Source organism: Heteronotia binoei, chromosome 8, assembly GCF_032191835.1.
Source record: "Heteronotia binoei isolate CCM8104 ecotype False Entrance Well chromosome 8, APGP_CSIRO_Hbin_v1, whole genome shotgun sequence".
In the NCBI taxonomy this organism is placed as follows: domain Eukaryota; kingdom Metazoa; phylum Chordata; class Lepidosauria; order Squamata; family Gekkonidae; genus Heteronotia; species Heteronotia binoei.
In genome coordinates, this window is record NC_083230.1 from 43,526,665 (window position 1) to 43,550,363 (window position 23,699).

A 23,699-nucleotide genomic window follows, 5' to 3' on the forward strand; every position below is an offset into this window, starting at 1 on the left:
AGATTGTGACTGTACCCATGAAATTAAAAGATGTTTGTTCCTGTGAAGGACATCTATGGCAAACTTAGGCAGTATAATAAAAAGCAGAGACATCACCATGCCAACAGAAGTCCATATAGTCAAAGCGATGGTATTCCCAGTAGTAATGTATGGCTGTGAGAGTTGGACCATAAAGAAGACTGAGCGCAGAAGAATAGATACTTTCAAGCTGTGGTGCTGGAGAAGACTCTTGAGAATCCCTTGGACTGCAGAAGATCAAATCAGTTAGTCCTAAAGGAAATCAACCCTGGCTGTTCCCTGGAAGGTCAGATGCTGAAGCTCAAATACTTTGGCCACCAAATGAGAAGGAAGCACTCACTGGAGAAGACCCTAATGCTGGGAAAGACAGAAGGCAAAAGAAGAAGGGGACAGCAAAAGATGAGATGGCTGGACAGCATTACTGATGTAACTAACACAAATTTGAGCAGACTTCGGAGGATGGTGGAAGACAGGAGGGCCTGGCGTGACTTTGTCTATGGGGTTGCAAAGAGTTGGACTCGACTGTGTGACTGAACAACAACAACTCAATGCTTTTGGAAAAGAATGTAGAAGTTTAGTTAACTAAAGGAAGACTAAGAAAAAATGATATGTTTCTAAAATATGAATAAACAAGAAAGAGTAAACAAAAATTATTCTCTGTTTCTCAAAACACCAGAATTTAGATTCATCCATTTAAATCAGATATGCTAAGATTTAGAGAAACAACAATTAGTGACTGATGAAGTTAATTGGCAGGGTGCTGTGATGATCAGCAGCATAGGTAATTTTTTTTTTAAAATGGATCAAATAAAGTTATACCAGGCTACCAATCCAGACTGCTAAGAATACATGCTTCTCTCGTGAATAATGCTGGAAATAAACCATTAAGAAAAGTATCTCTGTGATGCCTGATTTGTTCGTTTCCAGAAGCACCTGGCAAATGTTGGAGGCAAATGCTGCAACTCATTGGTCTTGTCCTACAAAACAACAGTGATCTTCTCCAGAACTTTACATGATATATTCTGAAGACAGTCCTGCATTGCTTAATAGGATTTACTCCCAAGAAACTGTCATAGGACCACTGCCTTAGTGATAGTATAACAACAACAAATCAGCATGTTGATGTGTTTGCATCAAAACAATTATTGTGTTTATGTGTTTACAGGAAGGTTTCCTAAGAACATGGACAAATGATTAATGGTATCTCTAGAGGGAGATCAAAGCATTTTGAGCAGACCTCAGTAGCCCTCCTGGAACTAAAATATGGCTGTTAAAGTGTGATGATGGCACCATGAAGTACAGGATGGCAGCATTTTCAGGTGCCTTTGGATATGCCAACAGGGGTGGATGTGTCAAAAAAGAAAGCATCATCAGGGATGAAAGAACTTTACTCAAAACAAAGCGCTGTTTTCTTGAGAAACTCAATGTTATAAAATATGGATTTTACCTTTAGAATGGAGGTAATTGCGTCAGGCCAGCCATTTTGTTCACTTCCAGATAGTTTCCCAAGGCAGCAGTTTCTGCTTGGCATTTGTGAGGTCATTTCTAGGCCAGGCAGTGATAATATCTATCTGTGGTTATATTTTATATAGAGGAAGTCTGGGTTTTATTCTCTCTGGATACCAGCTTCCCAACATTAGGGGTAAGCTGACTAGTAACAAAACCTGTTAATAAATTACCTCTATCAGACCAGTAGCAAACTCTCCCAATGTTGCTGTAACAAGGGCTTTTTTTGTGGAAAACGTCCAGCAGGAACTCATTTCTATATTAGGCCACACCCCTGACATCACCATCATTTGCATACTAGGCCACAAATCCCTCAGCATTTGCAAAAATAACAAGAGCACAATGAGGAATCACATCTCCCAGGTTGGAAATATTATTTAAATAAAAAAGCAGTTTCCAAACTTTTAGTGAGGACACCTGTTGTGCAAGGGGCTATCTCTGGCCCTTCTCCCAAGATGCATCTCAGAATTGACACTGAGCATGTACAGAGTGCATGTTCTTCATTACTGAACAACTTGCTGCCTAGCCCCACACAATTACACTGAACAACAGGGTGTCCTTTGTGCTGCGAGGAGATCCAGGTCTCTTCACCTCTCTTTATTGCTTTCCTCAACGTCCCTTGACAGTGCTTAGGGGGAATGCACTGGGAATACTGCCTGATGAAAGCTTTATAGTCATCTTTCCAGACTTTCTGCCAGGGCTCCATTTCTGAGACACCTGTACATCTCTGCGCTACTTCTCTGACATGTCTACCTGACATGCCAACCTGCTCCAGAACCATTACCATAATCACCCCTTGACCTGCTTTGGAGTTTCCAAACAAGCCACTGAAAGGCAAACACATTTAGTCAGAGTAAGCTCCACGGAATGCCCCAGGAAGCAGACCCAGTTTAGAAAAGCCTTCGAATTAAGTGGTAACTTTCTTGAACCACTTCATGCTGAAATGGTTCCCTCTCTGAGGAAATAAACAAATTCCTACTATTAAAAAAAAAATCCTGCCAGGAGGTGGAGGGTGGATTCAGCTTAGCCTTAAAGTGCTATTTTCTTATGTTCAGAAAGCTGTGCTCCCTAAGAAGGGATATTCAAGCAAGCACACCCACATACCTGGAGACTGTACTGGCTTGCGGCCTTGGCCCACTGAGGTGTGTTAGCCTTTTGCAAAGAAATCCCCTTCTCATTTCCCCCCACAAGGCACCTACCTGACAGTCCCTGGCTGCCCACTGCTCCCACCCTGCCACCGCAGCAAACCCCAGCACTGGAGGAGGTGGCTCTGGCAGCAGCAATGACCCCCAGCAGTCCAACAGCAGGAGAAGCAGAAGTGCTACTGGCTCCCAAATCCAGCCATGGCACCATCTTGCCGCCTGCCTCCCCAGGCAGCAACAGCAACAACAACCCGACCTGGCTGATCCAGCCTCCAGGAAGCCACCACACAAGCATGGATCAGCTCCCAAAGCCCAGCCAGTGAGCCGAGTTCCAGGAAGCCATGGTGCAAGCACAGATCAATCTCCCCAAGCCTGGCCAGGTAGCCAGACTCCAGGAAAGCTGCCACACAAGTACGGATCTCCCCCCCACCCCACAGGCCGGTCAGTGAGCCAGGCTCCAGGGAAGCTGCCAGGACTATTTTTGAGACAGAACACTGGCAAGCCAGCCAGAATGTTGTTCTGGTGCGTTCCAGCTCAAAAAAGCCCTGGGTGTAACACAGGTTAAAATTCTCACTAATGAGATCCTTGTCCTAGCATTAAACCAAGAGCCACAAAGACTCAAATGTGTTCCAAAAGACTGTGTCCAAAGACTTAATAACATCCAGAACTGTAGCAAGCAACATGTATCTGGACTTTAGACATGTTTCTTTAATCTTCTTCCCAGTCATGTTTGTTTCTCAGATTGTAATTGAAACCAATGTCTGGAAGAATTTTAATCATAGTCAACAGCTGTCTTCTAGTTCAGAAAAGCCCCCCCCCCCAAAAAAAATGCTGGTAGTTCCTAGCCTGAAGGATATCCGACTAGCCTTGACAAGGGCCAGGGCCCTGGCCTTGTGGAACACGCTCCCATTTGAAATCAGGATCCTGTAGGACATATTACAGTTCTGCAGGGCCTAAAAAGCAGAGTCTACCAGACCTTTGACTGAGGTGGCAGATATGGGCAGCCCAATCCAGAGATAAAAGGCAGCCAGCCACGGCATAGCTGCCACGCTGCTAGTAGACTTCCTGAGAACTTTAGCACGCTGGAGTGTGGGGAGGGGAGAGACGTAGCTTGATGTGAGGGAGACAGTCGCCATGGCTATGCTGCTAGCGGAGGCACGGAAGGGAGACGGAGGCAGCTGGAGGGGAGGGCCAGCCCACCCCCACCCCCCATTAGCTAGTCCTGGCACATGCGCTGCGGCTCATGACAGTCAGGGATGGGGAGAGGTGGCCCCAGAGAGGCTGATAGCCATCCCTAACCCACCCCCAAATGGAGAACGGAGCCAATGATGGGCAGACCATCACAGGCAAAGGAGAGATGGCCCACCAACACGGGGAGGGAACAGGAGTGAGGCTGGGCATGCGCGCACGAGAAGCCTGGCTTGGTGGCGAGGTGGGGGTGACACAGGCCTGCACAGGACCATGGAGAAGCCATCAATCCCCTTACACCCTCCCACTGTCAGAGATTCTGCCAATGGCAGGCAGACAAGCAGGAAGTACCAAGTGCAGGAGTTCGCTGTCATAGACAGCGGCTAGATTGCACTCCAAATCTATCTTCAGCCTCCCTTGCTTGCACTGTTTACACAGTTCACAATGCTGGCAATGCTTATAGGGACCATGATGTGCTGTACTTAAAAAGCGCAACATCTAACATCTAATCTGACATTTTACAGGAGGTGTCTTAAACTACATGAATAATATCCATCACACTACAAACAAACTGGAAGTTGGCTGTTATTGTTGTTTGTTTAATTTGTTGTTATTTGTTTTAATGCTTTAACCATACTATGTGCTTAGTTGACTTTTGTGACTCACCCTGAGCCTGTTTGCAGGAGAGGGTGGGATATAAATCAAATCAATTAACTAAAAAAACACTAAAATCTCTTAAATAGGCTGCCAATAAACATAACTTAAAGCAATAAATTAAAACAATAGTTAAAAGTTAAAGAAACTCAACTATTACAAATTAAACCAAGAGCCCTACAGTAGCAAACTGAATAAGCTAGATAATAATAAGCTAATGAGGTAAATCATAATAAGCGGACAATCAAACAAACTAATAATAAAGTGAAAATAAGCTAACCAGAATTTCCTCCAAGTCTTTTCATTTTCTTTTCATTCCCTCCAAACCCAACTCAGCTGTCATGCTGCTCCAACCCCACCCAACCAAGGAAGGAATAGGAGCAGCTAAAATAAACAAAGAACAAAAGATAAACAAGGGATTAAAAAATCAGATAAAGCAACATAACATATTAACAAAGATAAAGGCCGTTTTCCCACTGACCTTACTCCGGAGCGACGTCCCTCTTCACCGCACAGTGTCTGCGCGGATTTCCCGCCAACTGCTGCACACAACCAGGAAGAGCCACGGCTTTTGTGTCGCAGATGTAAACTGGTTTTTAGCGGTTTACATCTGCGACGCAAAAGCCGCGGCACTTTCTGGTTGTGCGCAGCAGTTGGTGGGAAATCCGCGCAGACGCTGCGCGGTGAAGAGGGACATCGCTCCGGAGTAAGGACAGTGGAAAAACGGCCAAAATGTCCCAAAGATGGAATGCAGCCTTGTAGAATCCTATCGCATTAGAACTGGAACCTGAAGCACCAGAATTAAGAACTAGATTCAAAATACAAATGTAACTTTTGAAGTGTGGAGTGTCTCTGGGTTTGTTTGGTATTTTTTTACAGTTGCATGTATACTACAGCTCTGTGCATGGAACACAGAATTTTTTGCTGTATTCTTCTGTGCTCCTGTAGTCAATAGGTTGCAGGATGGAGTGAGGAAAGTCTAGGAGGTAAAATTGCTCCTTCATCCTCTTCTTCAAGCATAGCTCTACAAATACAATTTCATGTCCATGTTCACTCCAGCCCACAAATCTGTCCTACCTGTCTGCTCATCCATATGAATCCCATGCTCTTTCCACTGTCAGAAGGGACTTTAAGAACAGAGAGGAACATGGGTAAATTTCCATGGATAGATAGTGGTAATTTTCTTTTCCTTAGTAGTGAAACTTTGGCCAAACAATTTCATCTCATCTGAACTAAATTATGCAGAATGGCCAAAGAATATTCACACTGAGGAATCCTGTCAGCTATACCTGGTTTCAGTGATAGCTTCAGAGTAGGGCTTTATGCTGCTTAGGAAAGCCCAAGTTGTCAGAATCATCTCACACTGCAGCATAAAATGCTTATTATTTTCAATCCACTGTTACATTAGCCAGAGTTTACCTTTTTTTTTGTCTCTAGCTTCTGCAGCAACCCCACTGTTTTCCCAGACAGCACAGAAATTTCTTTTGGACAGCATTAAGCATTCTTTGGAGTTTTGTGGAAGCCACCCACCTATTTTACATCATTAACCTACATCATTACAATAAATGGGGTGTGTTTGGGGATCTCTCACATTCCCCTGGTCTCCTAGTGGATGTCATGAAAAGTGTAGCCAACTTCAGAGCAGTTCTCATGAAAACAAGTACTTGTTCAGACTAGAGGATCACTGCCCTTTACTGATCTTGCAGGCCATGGAAAACATGGGAGAAACCCACCTTCATTATATGTACTTTGTTTTTCATCTCCAATAGTGGAAGACCAAAAATGTATGCCTGACATGGTGGCCTTCCCTGTCTAGAAATGAAGCAAAATGAGAAGGCAGAATTGTGGTATAACAGACTATACCCATTTTAATTGTGATGGCTGTTAGCATTTTTAAAACATTCCATTCCATTATAAAGTTCCCTGCTAATGAGAAAAAAAACCCAGCATGTTAAAAAGGTTCAGTGATTGTCTACTGTCTGATACCATAGTTTTCACATCTTCTACAGTAAAATAAATTAGATGCACAACTTACAATCCACAGTTAATGTTACTATATCTGGATTCTCCCCCCCAAGTTCTATTGCATGAGCAGACCAGGCATAAGTACGCCAGTAGGCTTTGACCATAGGCTATGTGTGCATATTGTTTCTTGGTGGATTTTTCTACGTGCTCTCAGAACACTTCCATTCCTCTCTAAGGCAGTTGCTGTTTAGTAAAGTAGTTTTGATCTTCTTGCCACATTAATAATATTTTCTTCATGATTGCCCTGATAACTTTCATGTGTCATGGCTTCAATTACATAATTTTAGTGAACAACAGACAATGAATTTAGAAGGGTTTTTTAGGATGATTCTTTGTCTCTGTCTCTCTCACACACATGCAACATAACACAATAAATGCAGTTTTCCACATCAAAATGATCCCACTACTCCTTCACGTTGTCAGCAGAGTGGAACTACTCCCAGATCGACAAGGAAGCACTCGCCATAGTGGCAGGGGTGAAGAAGTTCCATGATTACTTGTATGGGCGACCCTTCACTATTGCAACAGACCACAAGCCCCTACTCAGACTGCTCACCCCTGATAGGCAAACCCCACAGATCCTGTTGCCATGGGTCCTTCCTGGGGCGATAAATGAGGTCATACCAGTAACCCAGGAAGATATTCCAGTGAAGGACTCTCTCTCTCTCTTACACTGTCCCCATCTTTTGTGCTGGCTCTCTCTCTTGGTAGTTCTCTTACTGTGTCCACCTGTCTTTTGTGCTGGCTCTCTTTCTCTCTCTTGAGGAGCTCCACCCCCGCTGGGCTTTTCTGTGGCGCAGGAAAGGCCAGTGGGGCCGGATTGTCCCATTTGCACTGAGGGTTTCTTGTGAGGAGCCCTCAGTGCAAACTGCACCCCCACACCTCCGCTAGGCTTTTCCACGGCATGAGTAAGATGGCCTCGTTTGCACTGGCCTCGTTTGCACTGAGGGCTCCTAAAGAGGAGGCCTTGATGCAAACTCCCCACTTATGCCCCCCCTTGGCTTTCAGTCAAGCGAGACCACCCCCCTCCTCTTGCTTGCAAAAAGGAATTCAAGGGGAAGCCTCTTGCATTCTTGCCATCCAGGTCTCGCGCGCCTGAATGAACCACCCCCCACCCCCATGCTGGCCAGAAGCAATTCATAGAGAAGATCCTCTCGGCCTTCCTGCCAGCTGGGACTCAGGAGCCTAATGGCAAGAGGCTTATCGGTGGACTCTCTAGTCTCTGAGCATCGGACTGCACCTCGGTTTTTCTACAGCAGGCTTTCAAAAGAAATGAATGAATGAAAGGTGCCCCAAGCGAAATTTTTTTACAGGGATGCTTCTAAATTTAGTCGCCTTGGCTTGCATCCAGATCTGCTGTGTGAACCACCGTCCAGTTGACAGCTTCTGACGCGCTTTCCCCTGATTCACCAGTAGTTCCTCTCCCCGAGCATTGTGCGCACAGAACAAGCGCAGACAGTCCTTTGAACCCTCGAGAAGTTCAGCCCAAACCCCCTGCTGGAGGCGGTATCGACCTGGGCATTGACCTTTCCCAGGTAGTTCTTGGGGATTTCAGTGTCCATGTGGATGATGCAGCTTCCATGCAGGCCCAGGACCTGGTGTCATCCATGGAGACACTGGGGCTCAGCCAGATTGTTTCGGCTCCCACTCATCAGGCTGGCCATACGCTCTATTTGGTCTTTGGGGCTGGGATAACATCGGATCTGATAGCTGTTGATACAGTTCGATGGTCAGATAATTCTGCCCTGAAAGTCCGACTGGGCCTGCAGCCCACCTCCTGTTTGGGCAGCAAGCAGATTTATGCTCACCCGTGGAGCCAACTGGACCTGGAGCAGCTTCAGGAGGCTCTATGGGATCCGATGCCCCCAGGCAGATCATTAGATGGGCTAGTGGAGGACTGGTATTCCCAGCTCTCCACAGCCATTGACAATATTTCGCCCCAGCGCCCTCTTCGCTGCCACACCAAAGCAGCACCTTGGTATACCTTGGAGCTGCAGAGGATGAAGCGGCAGCTTAGACGGCTAGAGCAAGTGTGGCAGAGATCTTATGACGAGGAGTCTAGAATTTCTTATAGAACATTTATGAAGGTCTATGAGAAGGCAGTGAAGTCCACTAAGAGAGATTTCTATGCGGCCTCCATTGCATCTGCAAAATCGCACCCAGCCCAATTGTTTAGAACGATTCGATCATTGACTATGGTGCCAGTTGGCAATCAAAAGTTTAGGGAATTGGATATTGGTTGTGAGGCCTTTGCAACTAACTTCGCAGATAAAATCTCGACTCTCCGCCATAATCTACCAGCAATTGACACTGTATGGGAACTGGAAGCCTGTTGTCCATCTTCGGGTCCCACATTGGACCACTTCAGCCGCCTCTTTCAGGAGGATGTGGACAAGATCCTAGCTGCAGTGAAGCCCACCACTTATCCTCTGGACCCATGTCCATCCTGGCTTGTTAAAGCAGGTGGGGAGGACATTCAGGGGCCCTTAGCTGAGATTGTTAATCTATCCCTATCATCAGGTGTTTTTCCAGCTAAGCTTAAAGAGGCAGTGGTTCGCCCGCTTTTGAAGAAGCCATCTCTGGACCCATTGGTCCTAGCCAATTATCGCCCAGTCTCAAATTTACCATTTCTGGGCAAGATAATTGAGAAAGCGGTGGAGGAGCAGTTTCAAGCTTTCTTGGATGACATATCTGTCTTTGATCCCTTCCAGTCTGGCTTCCGTTCTGGTTATGGGGTGGAGACTGCTCTGGTCGCCCTCACAGATGACCTTAGAAGACACCTGGACCAAGGCGGGTCAGTGCTGCTACTACTTTTAGATCTCTCTGCAGCATTTGACACGGTCAACTATGATCTAATGACCCACTGCCTTGCCGACATTGGAGTCCAGGGGGTTGTCTTACAGTGATTTTCCTCCTTCCTCTGTGGTTGGGGACAAAGGGTGTCAATCAGTGAGAAGACCTCCTTGCATCACTCACTGGAGTGTGGTGTGCCGCAGGGAGCTATTCTCTCGCCGATGATGTTTAACATCTATATGCACCCCCTTGCCCAGATTGCCAGAGGTTTTGGGCTGGGTTGTCACCAGTATGCAGATGACACCGAGCTCTATCTGCTGATGGACTGCCACCCAGACTCTGCCCCAGATCATCTAACCAGGGTGTTGGAAGCAGTGGCCGATTGGCTGCAATTGAGCCAGCTGAAGCTTAGTCCAACTAGAACGGAGGTTCTTGGGAAGGACCAAGATCAGGGATCTGGCTTTCCACCTTGGATGGCACATCTCTTGTGCCAACCCAGAAGGTGAGGAGCTTGAGTGTGATACTGGATGCTACTCTCTCTATGGAGGCCCAGGTCACAGCTGTTGCACAGTCTGCCTTTTATCATCTCCAGCAGGCCAAACAACTAGCACCCTATCTGGGCCCTCAGGACTTGGCTACAGTGACCCATGCAACAGTCACTTCCAGACTAGACTACTGTAACTCACTCTACGCAGGCTTACCCTTGAGGCTGATCCGGAAGCTACAGCTGGTGCAGAATGCGGCAGCACGATTGCTGTCTGAATCGCCTGTACAGGCGAGCAGTCTGCCGATGCTGCGCAGTCTGCACTGGCTACCAATTGAGTACCGGATTCGCTTTAAGGTTTTGGTATTGATATTCAAAGCCTTGTGTGGCCTGGAACTGGCATACCTGTGGGACCGTCTCTCCCCATATGAGCCCTGGAGGTCGCTATGATCGGTCAGCCAACACCTTCTGACCATCCCTGGCCCAAAGGACATCCAGCTTGCCTTGATCAGGGCCAGGGCTTTTTCAGCCCTGAAAAAGCCCTGGCCCCAACCTGGTGGAATCAGCTCCTGGTGGACGTTTGGGCCCTCCAGGATTTCTTACCATTCCGGAGGGCCTGTAAGACAGAGCTGTTCCATCGGGCTTATGGCTGAGGCAGACGGGCATCCTATCATTTAAATGGGCCCCCCTGCATTGTACTGATTTTTTGAAACCAAGATAGTTGGAATTTGAACATCTAGATTGGGACAAACAAGCCTAATTGATCTAATACCATCTTTACTGCCCTACCTAATTGTGAGTTATGACATAATTGTTTTAATTTTAAACTGTTTTAACTGTTTAATTGTTTAATTGTTTTAAATTGATTTGATTGTTTTAATGTGTTGGAAGCCACCCTGAACCCACTATGGGAAAGGGTGCCTATAAATCTATGAAAATAAAAATAAATAAATACATAAATAAATACATAAATTCATTAACAGGAGAGTCTCTACCCCACACGAACTCAGCAGCAGCACCTTCTGGTTGGCCTCCTCCATCTTGTGCAAGATTATGTAGTATTTGAGCCGGTCCATCCATGGCTCCCACAGGTCCGGCCATGCGGGGTTGAACTCTGGTAGTTGATGCCTTGGAGACAGCCATGATCCCAGTCACAATGCATGGTTACTGAGCATGATTGCTGGAGCTGATGCGTGGAATGGCAGTGCAGCTGAGCAATAGGCTGACTCAACAGGGGCATCCCACCTTTGTAGCCAGTGTAAAATACGGGGTTTGGAGATGTTCAACTATAACAATGTTTATTGTACTAACACATAAGAACAAGACAACATGCCGGGGCTGGGTCCCCACTTATATAGTTGCACCTGAATCAACCTCTCACCCCCTCCCCAAGTCTTGGCCATTCTGGGCAGTTGAATATTCATGCCTTGAACACCCATTGGCTCCCTGGAAGAGTCCAGCCTCTCTCAGGTGACCCACGGTTATTTGCAGTTCCCCAGAGCATGTGAAGCCACGCTGAGTTGTAAATTCAGGTCCTAAAATGCAGTACACAACAGGAAGGAAGATGCATTGGGGATTTCAGGCAATCTCTTCCAGCAAAGATATTATGTTGCATGATTTAAATCTTAGTATGACAATATACTCAGTGAAATAATTATCTTAAAAATAAATAAGTACAGATGATTTCTGATGCACTTCAAGTGATCCGCTTGCACAGTCATCTTATAATGTAAAGCAAGGATACATGTTTATGAAGTCCCTACCTATATGATGAAGTTTTTCTATCAGTTCTCTTTTCAGCAGCTCTTTTTATTGGAACTTCAAACATCTTTCCTGGTCCAAAAAGTAGTTCAGTGTGAAGCAGGATTAATAAAGTGACCTGATGCCCATTGACCTGATGCCCATTGTCTTCACATATCCATGCAACACAAAATCATAGCTTATAGCAAGCAAACAGAAAGTTTCTTGTAAACAGCTAATTCTTGGTATCTGTGAGATCTGAAAAAGTACAGCTGTATGAGTCCTATCACCCCATGGCTGAAGGAGACCTCTCTGGAAGATGATTAGTTATAAGCACACTAAAGGCAGCTTGTGTGATACTAGGTTGAAACTGTTTTGTTGTACATAGAGGTTGAAAGGAAAAGCACAAAGGTGCATTTACAGTTTGATACCATTTTCTGTGTTCTGATTTTTATTTTATTTATGTATTTATCTCTCCAGTTATCTATCAGAGAAGCACCTTTCTGCCAAATAAGAGGAAAAATTCAGGTCTTAAAATGCAGTACAAGGAATATTTTTATGTTCCTATGTACAGATCTTTATTAGACTCTGCATAAGGTCTTCTCAATCACTGAAAATACTTCAAACTCCTAATTCCTTATTATTCCAAAATTGATATTGTCTCCTTCTTTTTCTTCCTTCAGGCCCCATAAGCAGTGTCTTGGTGAACAGATATGGAAGCAGGTCGGTTATGATAGCTGGAGGGGTCCTATGTTCCTTTGGAATGATTGCCTCTTCTTTCTGTAATAGTGTCCTGGAGCTTTACATATGCATAGGTGTTATTGGAGGTAAGTGGCTGATTCAGAATCCAGTCCTAAACAAAGATACACTCTTTTAAGCCCTTTGACTTCTGTATATTTGAAAAGGTACAGCTGTGTTTAGGATTACACAGACCCTTCAGTTTTAATTCTCATTTAAATTATATTGCTGGTCTTTAAATGCTCAGGAGATGGTCTGAATTTTTGATTCCTTTATGGTAATTCTACTTGTGGCATATGCTCTTTGCATAATCCTTTCTGCACAGCACTGTAATTACAGCAGAAGAATTGATTGGCTCATGACAGAATTTATTATAGCCATTTTGTACTGCATTACTTTGTAGGTTCTTTTAGCCTTTAATCATGCCATCCTGCCAATGTTAGTTGCAGAGAATTGACATAGAAGGAATGCAAATTATGATTAAAGTCCCAGTTGCCTCTTCTCCTGTTAGAAGCGTACACATAAGGAAATTTGTAGGAGAGTTTTCATGAAGGAGCATTGTCCTATGGGAATCTGCTCTACAGACAACATTTCTAGAAAAGAGGAGTCCAGTAGCACTCTTTTGTTTGTTAAAGACTAACAAAATTTGTGGTAAGGCGTGAGCTTTCATGAGTCATTGTTTACTTCTTCAGATACAGCTAGATTGTGAATCCATCTTTCCTATATATTGGGAAGTAGAGTGATTTCAGATGCCAAATGACATTAGCAGCAGGCAAATGACAATAGAAGGTTTGATTGGATTAGGTGTGATATACAGAGGGGTAGTGAGCATGGAGAAATCAGCACTGATAATGAGACAGGGAACAGGTCTCAATTCAGTCCAAGTGGATGCATTGTCTTAAGCTTTGTTATCGGTTGCAAGTCAGCAGTCTCTCTTTCTAATCTCCCTTTGGACTCTTTCTCTTTTCTACTGCTACAGACTAACACAGTTACCCGCCTTGAACAATTTCTAGAGTGACTAAATATTTACTGTGAAATGATGTCTTGAAGTTGAAAGATAAGATTCTCATGTCATAATATCAGCAGAATCATATGATCGTCCTTAAATCTGCATACCCAAGTGATAAGTTGTTTGGGAGATCAAATATTGCATTACAAATCAAATATTACTAGTAAACTTTTCATATCTGGTCAAATGAAACTCTTTCCAACACCGTGAGTTGCTGATCTGGAATCATCAAGTGGTGAGAACTTGTACAATGAACTTGCATGTCTGAACTAGCCAGAGCCATCATCAACTGCCGTTTCAAACAAGATGGTTAGATAATAAGGGTAATGCCCAGGCCTGGCACACCTGTAAGGCAGCATTAGGTGGCTATCTAGGGGCATGGGCCCTGGGGAAGGGTGCCGGTTTCAGTCCTCCCACCTGCCCTTGCACCAGAGGTGCAAGAAACACACTGCAAAGCAGCATGCCTGTGCCCCAGCTGGCAAATGTGACTCCACCTCCTATGTCTGTGCTGGAAGCACAGCAACTCACATCATTCTCCTCTTTCCCTTTTGATCTGCCCAACAACCTTGTGAGGTAGGTTAGACTAAAAGCCTGAGAGTGGTCCAAAATCACCCAGCAAATAAAAACCTGAGCCTGGCAGACCCTACTCTGAAGTGATGGAAGCACAGACAGGATGCAAAGCCTCACTGGCCAGGCTGCTGTGCTCATGCTCAGGCTTGTGCACAAGGGGGCTGCGGTGGAGCCTTGCCTGGGGCGCGGGCTTTATGCCAGCACCCTAGTACTGCCCCTGGTAATGCCATGTGTGCTATTGCAAATATCTCATAAGCTTTTACATGAGGCAGCTTAACTTTGCAGATTTTTTGCTATACCTGGAAACATGAAAGCTTAATTCACATCACAGTATTCAATATAGCAGAATAAACAAGATTGCAATTTCTATCCCTTAACTAATAGTTTGAATGATATATCCATTGACATTTCAGTTCTTAGTAATATTCTCTGCATTGACTTATATAGTTCTTCTACATTGCAGGAGATCTTGCAGGAGAAAGAGATCTTGCAGGAGAGAGAGAACTTCTACATTGCAGGAGAGAGAGATCTTGGGGTCATTGTAGATAACTCACTGAAAATGTCAAGACAGTGTGCGATTGCAATAAAAAAGGCCAATGCCATGCTAGGAAATATTAGGAAGGGAATTGATAACAAATCAGCCAGTATCATAATGCCCCTGTATAAATCGATGGTGCGGTCTCATTTGGAATACTGTTTACAATTCTGGTCACCGCACCTCAAAAAAGATATTATAGCATTGGAAAAAGTCCAGAAAAGGGCAACTAGAATGATTAAAAGGTTGGAACACTTTCCCTATAAAGAAAGATTAAAACGAGTGGCGTCACAAAAGTATCGCGGGATTTCTCAACCACCGAAAATGAGACTTCTTGGCAAGAAAGGAAGGAAGTAGCCATTGGAAGAAGGGAAAGTTTCAATCCTCCTGACCTTCTTTGGGGCTATAAACCATTAAAGGAAGGTCAAAATTTTAAAACGTTTAAAAAAAAGAACGGGACTTCAAAAATCAGCAGAGCTGGCAGATATTATCATCGCAGTGTGAAACATATTGGAGTATATAATTGGAACAAATTTCAGAGGTCTCTAAGAGAAAAAAGGAAAATTTTGAAAAAGGGGGCAGAAAAACTGCAAGCGCCATTTTGTGCAAAATATAAAATTAAATATTTTAAAGTTTAATTTTAAAATTAATTTAATTAAAAATTAAATTAATTAATTTAAATTTAATTTAATTTAAAAATTAATATCTTGGGCTAGGAGGCTCTGAGGACGGCGATTTTGGTCTCATTGAAAAGGGCATGCTTTAAACTACAAGATCCTGGGATTTATTTTTGATTTGGAGAGACCAGCATTTGAGCCTATTTTTGTAATGGGAGGACAGTAATGTTTAAACACAAGCTGGGACCGAAATTGACACATGCGAGTGCCAGTTTGCTTGAAGAGGGAAAATGGCTAAAATACAAGAGCAACTGGATGCTATGGAGGCAAGATTGGTTAAAGTGATGAAAGAGCTGATAACTGAAAATAAGAAGCAATTAATTAAAGAGTTAAAAAAAGATATTGAATCAAGTGCAGAAGTGGTAAAGACGGAAATTAAAAAAGAAATTGAGGATCTCAGAAATGACTCAGAAGCAACATTAAAGAAAGTACATGTGGTTGAAAATAAAGTGAAAGATCAAGATTCCGTTATTAATAAATTGAAGGAGAAAGTAGTTCTACAAGACTGTAAGTTAATGGAAAACCAGTTACGTCTAAGAGGAGTGCCTGAAAATGAAGGGTCTGATTTGAGGACTTATATAATAAGAATCATTGTTGAGTTTTTGGATGTGGATCCTGATGAAACTAGCTATCTCTATGACTATATATACAGGGTCAATTCAATGTTTGCCAAGAAAAATAAGTTACCAAGAGATGTGGTAATAAGATTTGTATCAAGAGATATGGTTGGAAAAATCTTAAGTAAACAATTTGAAAAACCATTGGAAGTAGATGAAAGCAGAGTGAGAATCATGAAAGAGTTGCCAAGAAAGGTCATAAATGACAGAAGATTGTATAAAAAATTAACTGACAAACTGCAAGAGAATGAAGTGAGATACAGATGGATACTGCCAGAAGGTTTAAGCTTTGAATATGGTGGGAAGAAGATTACAATTACAAATGTTCAAGAAATGAGAAGGTTTTTTGAAGAACATAAGGACTTTGGGGATACAGAAGAGAAGAAGAATTACTATGGATTACAAATTATTATCTTGGAATGTAAATGGAGTAAATTCACCGCAAAAAAGAAAAGCTACATTTTATTGGATTAAAAAACAAAAACGCAGTATAATTTGTCTTCAAGAAGTACATATCAAACAAATGGATTACAAATTTTTATGGAATAAACAATTGGGTATGGAGTTTTATTCGTTGGCTAAGTAGAAAAAAAGGAGAGTGATTTTTTTATATTAAACAAGAATTGGATCTCAAATTGATTTCTAAAGATAATTATGGAAGATACTTAGCAGTTGAAGTGATGTTGAATGACAAAAAGACATTGTTACTGGGACTGTATGCCCCAAATGGGGCAAAAGACACCTTTTTTAAAGACATTCTGAAACAATTAGACCAAGTGATGTATGATCAAATAATGGTAATGGGAAACTTTAATGGAATAGTTAAAAATACTTTGGATAGATCTGGGAAAAGAAATAAGGAAAGGAAATTACCAAAATCATTTTTTGAATTAATAAAACAAGAAAGTTTAGAAGATATATGGAGGGAGTTCAATCCCACCGTGCGTGACTATACCTTCTTTTCAGCAAGGCATAGCTCTTTCTCAAGAATTGATATGCGATGGGCTACAAAAGATCTTGAACTTATGACAAAAAAAAATAGAGATTCTTCCTAAAATTGGGGCAGACCACAATCCACTAATGTGGTCTGCAAAATTTGTGAAAAAGACTAGGCGGTGGAGAATAAATGAAGATTTGCTACAGAAACAGGATACAGTGGTGTCTCTAGAAAAAGAAACCAAAACTTTCAAATAAATGAAAAAGAGGACATTCAATTTCAAACTATGTGGGATGTGTGCAAAGCAGTAATGAAAGGTATTTTAATTAGATTGAACAATAAAGATAAAAGATCTAAAGAGAAACAAATGTTGGACATTCAAAAAGAGATTGAAAAAAAAGAAAAGGAACTCAAAAAGAGACCAGGAAAAAAGAAAATTATAAGGGAAATTACAATATTACAGAACCAATTGAGACATTTGTTAAATAAAGAGGTAGAATCATTTGAAGGAGCAAATAAGTTTGAAAAATACCTGGCTTGGCAAATGAAAAAAAAGGGGGGGAAATAAATTTATTAATAAAATTACATTGGGAGGTAAAGAAATTATGGACCAAGCAGGAATTAAAAGGGAATTTTATTTCAAGGTCAAAAGGTGGAAAAAAGTAAAATAGATGCATATTTGAAGAAAATTCAAGTAAACCCCTTAACAGAAAATATGGAAAAGGTTTTAAATGAACCAACTGAAAAAATAGAAATTGAAGCAGCAATAAGTTCAATGAAATTGGGAAAGGCACCGGGGCCAGACGGTTTTACAGCAAAATTTTATAAAGTCCTCGCTGAGACGTTAGTACCAAAACTCCAGAAATTGATGAATATTATAAGGACTGAGGGGAAAATACCAAATACATGGAAGGAAGCAGTAATTTCGTTGATACCGAAGGAAAATAGAGACACCACAAATGTAAAAAATTATAGACCAGTTTCATTACTTAATAATGACTATAAGATATTTGCTAGGATACTAGCAGAACGACTCAAACAGCATCTGAATAACTTTATCAAAGATGAGCAAGCAGGATTTCTTCCCAGGAGACAAATCAGAGACAATGTTAGAACTCTTATAGATATTGTTGAATATTATGAAAAGCACCCTGAAAAAGAAGTGGCATTATTTTTTGCAGATGCAGAAAAAGCTTTTGATAATTTGAATTGGGACTTTATGTTTGTAGTGATGGAGAAAATGGGATTGGGAGAAGATTTTATTAGAATGGTTAAGGCGTTATATACTGAACAAGCAAAACTTTGTAGAAATGCAGATTTGATGGGAAAATAACTAGTAAAGGAACAAGACAAGGTTGCTCTCTGTTGCCATTGATATTTATAATGACTTTAGAAATTTTGCTTATGCAAATACAAGAAGATAAGGAAATAGAGGGCCTGAAATTAAAAGGGTTTTTTTAATAAATACAAAGCATTTGCTGATGATATAATGTTTATTAATGAAAATCCCATAGATGTAACACCACTGTTGCTTCGTAAGATACAAGAATATGGAGAACTGGCAGGTATCTATATAAATTAAAAAAAATCAAAAAAAATTTGTGTAAAAATATGACAAGGAGCCAACAGGAAGAATTACAAATTGTAACTGAGTGTGAAGTTGCTTCAAACGTAAAATACTTGGGTGTGGAAATTACTATGAAAAATATAGACTTGTATAAAAAGAATTATGAGAAACTTTGGCGCAAGATTGATGAAGATGTCACCCCCATTTTTAAAAAGGGTTCCAGAGGAGATCCGGGAAATTACAGGCCAGTCAGTCTGACTTCAATACCGGAAAAGTTGGTAGAAACCATTATCAAGGACAGAATGAGTAGGCACATTGATGAACACGGGTTATTGAGGAAGACTCAGCATGGGTTCTGTAAGGGAAGATCTTGCCTCACTAACCTGTTACAGTTCTTTGAGGTAGTGAACAAACATGTGGACAAAGGATACCCAATAGATGTTGTTTTCCTTGACTTCCAGAAAGCTTTTGATAAAGTTCCTCATCATAGGCTCCTTAGAAAGCTCGAGAGTCATGGAATAAAAGGACAGGTCCTCTTGTGGATCAAAAGTTGGCTAATTAATAGGAAGCAGAGAGTGAGTATAAATGGGCAGTCTTCGCAGTGGAGGACGGTAAGCAATGGGGTGCCGCAGGGCTCGGTACTGGGTCCCATGCTCTTTAACTTGTTCATAAATGATTTGGAGTTGGGAGTGAGCGGTGAAGTGGCCAAGTTTGCAGATGACACTAAATTGTTTAGGGTGGTGAGAACCAGAGAGGATTGTGAGGAACTCCAAAGGGATCTGTTGAGGCTGGGTGAGTGGGCGTCAACGTGGCAGATGAGGTTCAGTGTGGCCAAGTGCAAAGTAATGCACCTTGGGGCCAAGAATCCCAGCTACAAATACACGTTGATGGGGTGTGAAGTGGCAGAGACTGACCAAGAGAGAGATCTTGTGGTCGTGGTAGATAACTCACTGAAAATGTCAAGACAGTGTGTGATTGCAATAAAAAAGGCCAACGCTATGCTGGGAATTATTAGGAAGGGAACTGAAAACAAATCAGCAAGTATCATAATGCCCCTGTATAAATCGATGGTGCGGTCTCATTTGGAATACTGTGTGCAATTCCGGTCACCGCACCTCAAAAAGCATATTATAGCATTGGAAAAAGTCCAGAAAAGGGCAACTAGAATGATTAAAGGGTTGGAACACTTTCCCTATGAAGAAAGGTTAAAACGCTTGGGGCTCTTTAGCTTGGAGAAATGTCGACTGCGGGGTGACATGATAGAGGTTTACAAGATAATGCATGGGATGGAGAAAGTAGAGAAAGAAGTACTTTTCTCCCTTTCTCACAATACAAGAACTTGTGCGCATTTGATGAAATTGCTGAGCAGTCAGGTTAAAACGGATAGAAGGAAGTCCTCCTTCAGCCAAAGGGTGATTAACATGTGGAATTCACTGCCACAGGAGGTGGTGGCGGCTACAAACATAGATAGCTTCAAGAGTGGGTTAGATAAAAATATGGAGCAGAGGTCCATCAGTGGCTATTAGCCCCAGTGTTTATATATATGTGTATAATTTTTTTGACCACTGCGTGACAGAATGTTGCACTGGATGGGCCATTGGCCTGATCCAACATGGCTTCTCTTATGTTCTTAAGATCTAATAAAATTGAATAAATTGAACGTGTCTATGCTTGGCAGAATTTCTGCAATTAAAATGAATGTTCTACGAAGAATTATGTTCCTATTTCAAACAATTCCAATTGTGAAGGATAATAAAATATTTAGTAAATGGCAAATAAAGATTTCAGAATTTGTAAGGGCCGGGGAAAAACCAAGAATTAAAATGAAAATTTTGACTGATGCAAAAGAAAGGGGTGGTTTCCAGTTACCTCATTTAAAGCTCTACCATGATGCAGTATGTTTGGTGTGGATTAAGGAATGGATGATGATATTGAATAGACAACTACTGGTACTAGAAGGTCATGGAAATATTTTTGATTGGCATGCTTATATGTATTATGGAAAAATAAGATGGATGGTTTGTTTTCACACCATTATATAAGAAGAAATTTGTTAAATACTTGGTCAAAATATAAAAAGTATAGAGATGAGAGAAAACCACTATGGATTGTGCCAACAGAAGTAATAAAGCTATCTTTAGATACTGAAGAAGGGATATGGATAACATATAAACAATTATTAAAAATACAGGGAGCAAAGGTGGAACTTAAATCAGCTGAATAATTACAGTATAAATACAGTTGGTTTCAATTGCAACAAATAAAGAGTTTGGTAGAACAGGACATTAAAAGCGAAGGTATAAGACAAGAACAAACAGAATTGGAAAGGATGCTGTTTGGTGATAATGAAAAGTTGATTTCAAAAATTTATAAACTATTATTTAAATGGTCTACAGAGGACGAAGTAGTTAAATCTCAAATAGTAAAATGGGCGATTAATATAAATAAAGAAATACAAATGGAGTCATGGGAGTACTTATGGAAAAACTCTATGAAGATATCGACATGTTATAACATTAAAGAAAATTGCTTTAAAATGTTATACAGGTGGTATATGACACCAAAGAAACTGGCAAAAATCAACAATCAGGTGTCAGATAGATGTTGGAAATGTAAAAAACATGAAGGTTCTTTCTACCATATGTGGTGGACTTGTGAAAAGGCAAAACAATTTCGGCAAATGATTCAGAAAGAATGTCAAGAATTTTAGGTTATGATATTAAGAGGTCTCCAGACATTTTTTTTTTTTTTGGGGGGGGGGGGGATTACAAATGAAAATTTTTCCGAAACAAGAGCCCACAACCTTCTGAGAAAGACTGTTCCACTGAGGAACCACTCTAACTGTCAGGAGGTTCTTCCTAATGTTGAGCTAGAAACTCTACTGATTAATTTCAACCCATTGGTTCTGATCCTATCTTCTGGGGCAACAGAAAACAATTCTGCACTATCCTCTATATGACAGCTCTTCATGTACTCAGCTACCTCCTCTCCAGGCTAAACATACCCAGCTCCTTTAACCTTTCCTCATAGGCCTTTAACCTTTCCTCATAAGCCTAAACATACCCAGCTCCTTTAACTTTTCCTCATAGGCCTGAGTCTCCAGACCCCTCACCATCTTTGTTGCCCTCCTCTGGACCCGTTCCAGCTTGCCTATATCCTTCTTAAAATGTGGTTTTCAGGTTTGGGGGTTTTTTTGGCTTGGTTTAGCTGAATGCACATCCCTATTTGTGTCTTTTTGGGCAACTCCCTATTTATACAAATGGTGAAATCAACATTATGGTCCCTTCTCCCATGTGGTGCAATCACTTTTACATCTCTCACCATGTCTTGGGTATTACTAAGGAGCAAGTCCAGGGTCACCCCACCCCTGATAGGTTCTGTGACCATCTGCTCCATAGCACAGTCATTGAGAGTGTCTAGAAACTCAATTTCTTTCTCCGGACTGGAATACATATTGACCCAATCAATGTGCGGGTAGTTAAAATCATCTATTATGACACAGTTTTTATGTTTAGCCACTATCTTTAATTTTTTCATCATTTTATAATCATCCTCTATCTTTTGATTCAGTGGGCAATCACAAACTCCCTGAGTTAAAATTCCTTATGAGCCCACTATTTCGACCCAAAGCATTTCTGGAAGCGAATCTAATTCTCTTACCTTCTTAATCTTACTGGACTGTATACCCTCTCTGACATACAGAGCCACCCCACCTCCAACTCTTTCCTCCATATCCTTCTGATATAATTTATATCCAGGAATCATTGTGTTCCACTGATTCTGCTAATTCCACCAAATTTCTGAAATACCCACAATGTCAATATCTTTCCCTAAGTTTAAGCATTCCAACACCCTGATTTTACCTTGGGCACTTCTAGCATTTGTATATAAACATCTATAATTTCCCAGGCAATTTAGGCCCACAACCTTGCCCCTGCTACCCTGAGGCTTTGCCAGGCAGTCCATACTGTTTGTCATAATCTCAGTGGACAACTCTAATCCATTGATGAGTAGAAAAGTAAAAGCTAACTTATCATCTGAGATAAGTCATCCCAAACCAAAGACAGTTCATCTCCTGTTGGCTTTCCCACAAGATTCAGTTTTAAAAACTGCTCTGCCACTTTTTTGATTTTAAGTGCCAGCAGCTTCGTTCCTTCTGGGGACAAGTGGAAACAGTTTCTTTAGTACAGCTTCCGCTTTTTCCAAAACGCATCCCAGTGCCTAACAAACTTGATCCCTTCCTCCCTACACCATCCTCTCATCCATGCATTGAGACTCTGAATTTGTTCCTGTCTCTCCTGCCCTGCACATGGAACAGGTAGCACTTCTGAGAAGACTACCTTGAAGGTCCTGGCCTTGAGTCTCCTGCCTAGCAGCCTAAATTTTTCCTCCAGGACCTCATGACTACATTTCCCAACATCATTGGTGCCGACATGTATCATGACCACTGGCTCCTTCCCAGTACGATCTATCAGCCTATCTAGAACATGCGTAATGTCCACAACCTTCGCACCAGGTATGCAAGTCACCATTCGGTCAGTACATGGTTTTGCCACCCAGCTGTCTACTTGTCTAAGGATCGAATCACCAACTACCAAAAAAACCCCTCCGTCCCTGCCTAGGGATGGTGTGAAAGGATACCTGCTCACCAACTATTTATTTATTTATTTTGTAGACTTATATGCCGCCTTTTCCTGTATCCAGGCTCAAGGCAGATCACAACGTATAATAACAATAAAAACCCACAGAACAAAGTTAAAACACCACATTAAAATTAAACAGTAAAAACAATAAAACAATAAATAAAATGCACCACTGGCGAAAAGGTCACAGCATATCAAGTAACCAGTTATAGGCCCAAATTTAAATGATGGCAGTAGCAATAAGATAAGATAAGATAAGATAAGATAAGATAAGATAGCACTGCTGTAAGGTACTGTATCACCACAAAGGCACAATGTCCTCACAAGGTCCCCACAACTGAAGAAGAGGTCCCTTCTGAGGACACATTCTCCTTATCCTCAGCATGGTGCCCTGTTCCCTCTCAACCCTCATACTCCCTGGCAGCAGCAGGGCTTCCATTTTCAGAGTGGGACACATCTAACATGTCCCCAAAAGTCTTCTCCAAGTGCCTAATAGACTGTCTCTGCTTTGTCAGGTCAGCCACCTTGGCCTCAAGGGTATGAACTCGTTCCCTGAGGATCAGGAGCTCCTTGCACCAAGCACACACCAAGACTTCTGTCCAGTGGGCAGATAGTCATACATGTGACACTCACTGCAAAACACTGGAAAGCTCCCAACCCCCTGCTGGCATTCTATCTTCATAATTGCTTTTTTTAAATATACAATCCTCCCTTTAATACCTTTTGTGGTTATGTGGCTCTCCTTGTGGAAAATTTACTTACTTTATTGGGAAGACAAGGAGACTAGGGCCCATGCTTCCTGGTTCTTCTGGCTTCTTATAGAGCCCCCAGGCCAAGAGCCTTTAGCTCTTGCTTT

General features: G+C 41.9%; 1 protein-coding gene across 2 annotated transcripts in view; it reads left to right on the forward strand.

The window, feature by feature from the left end:
- Window positions 1-23,699, forward strand: part of SLC16A7 (solute carrier family 16 member 7) — a 219,678-nt gene that overhangs the window by 176,724 nt on the left and 19,255 nt on the right. For both annotated transcript variants that reach the window (XM_060244967.1, XM_060244968.1), the window contains exon 3: window positions 12,234-12,377. In XM_060244967.1, coding sequence (XP_060100950.1) covers window positions 12,234-12,377 — 144 coding nt within the window. The remainder of the gene's footprint in view (window positions 1-12,233; window positions 12,378-23,699) is intronic.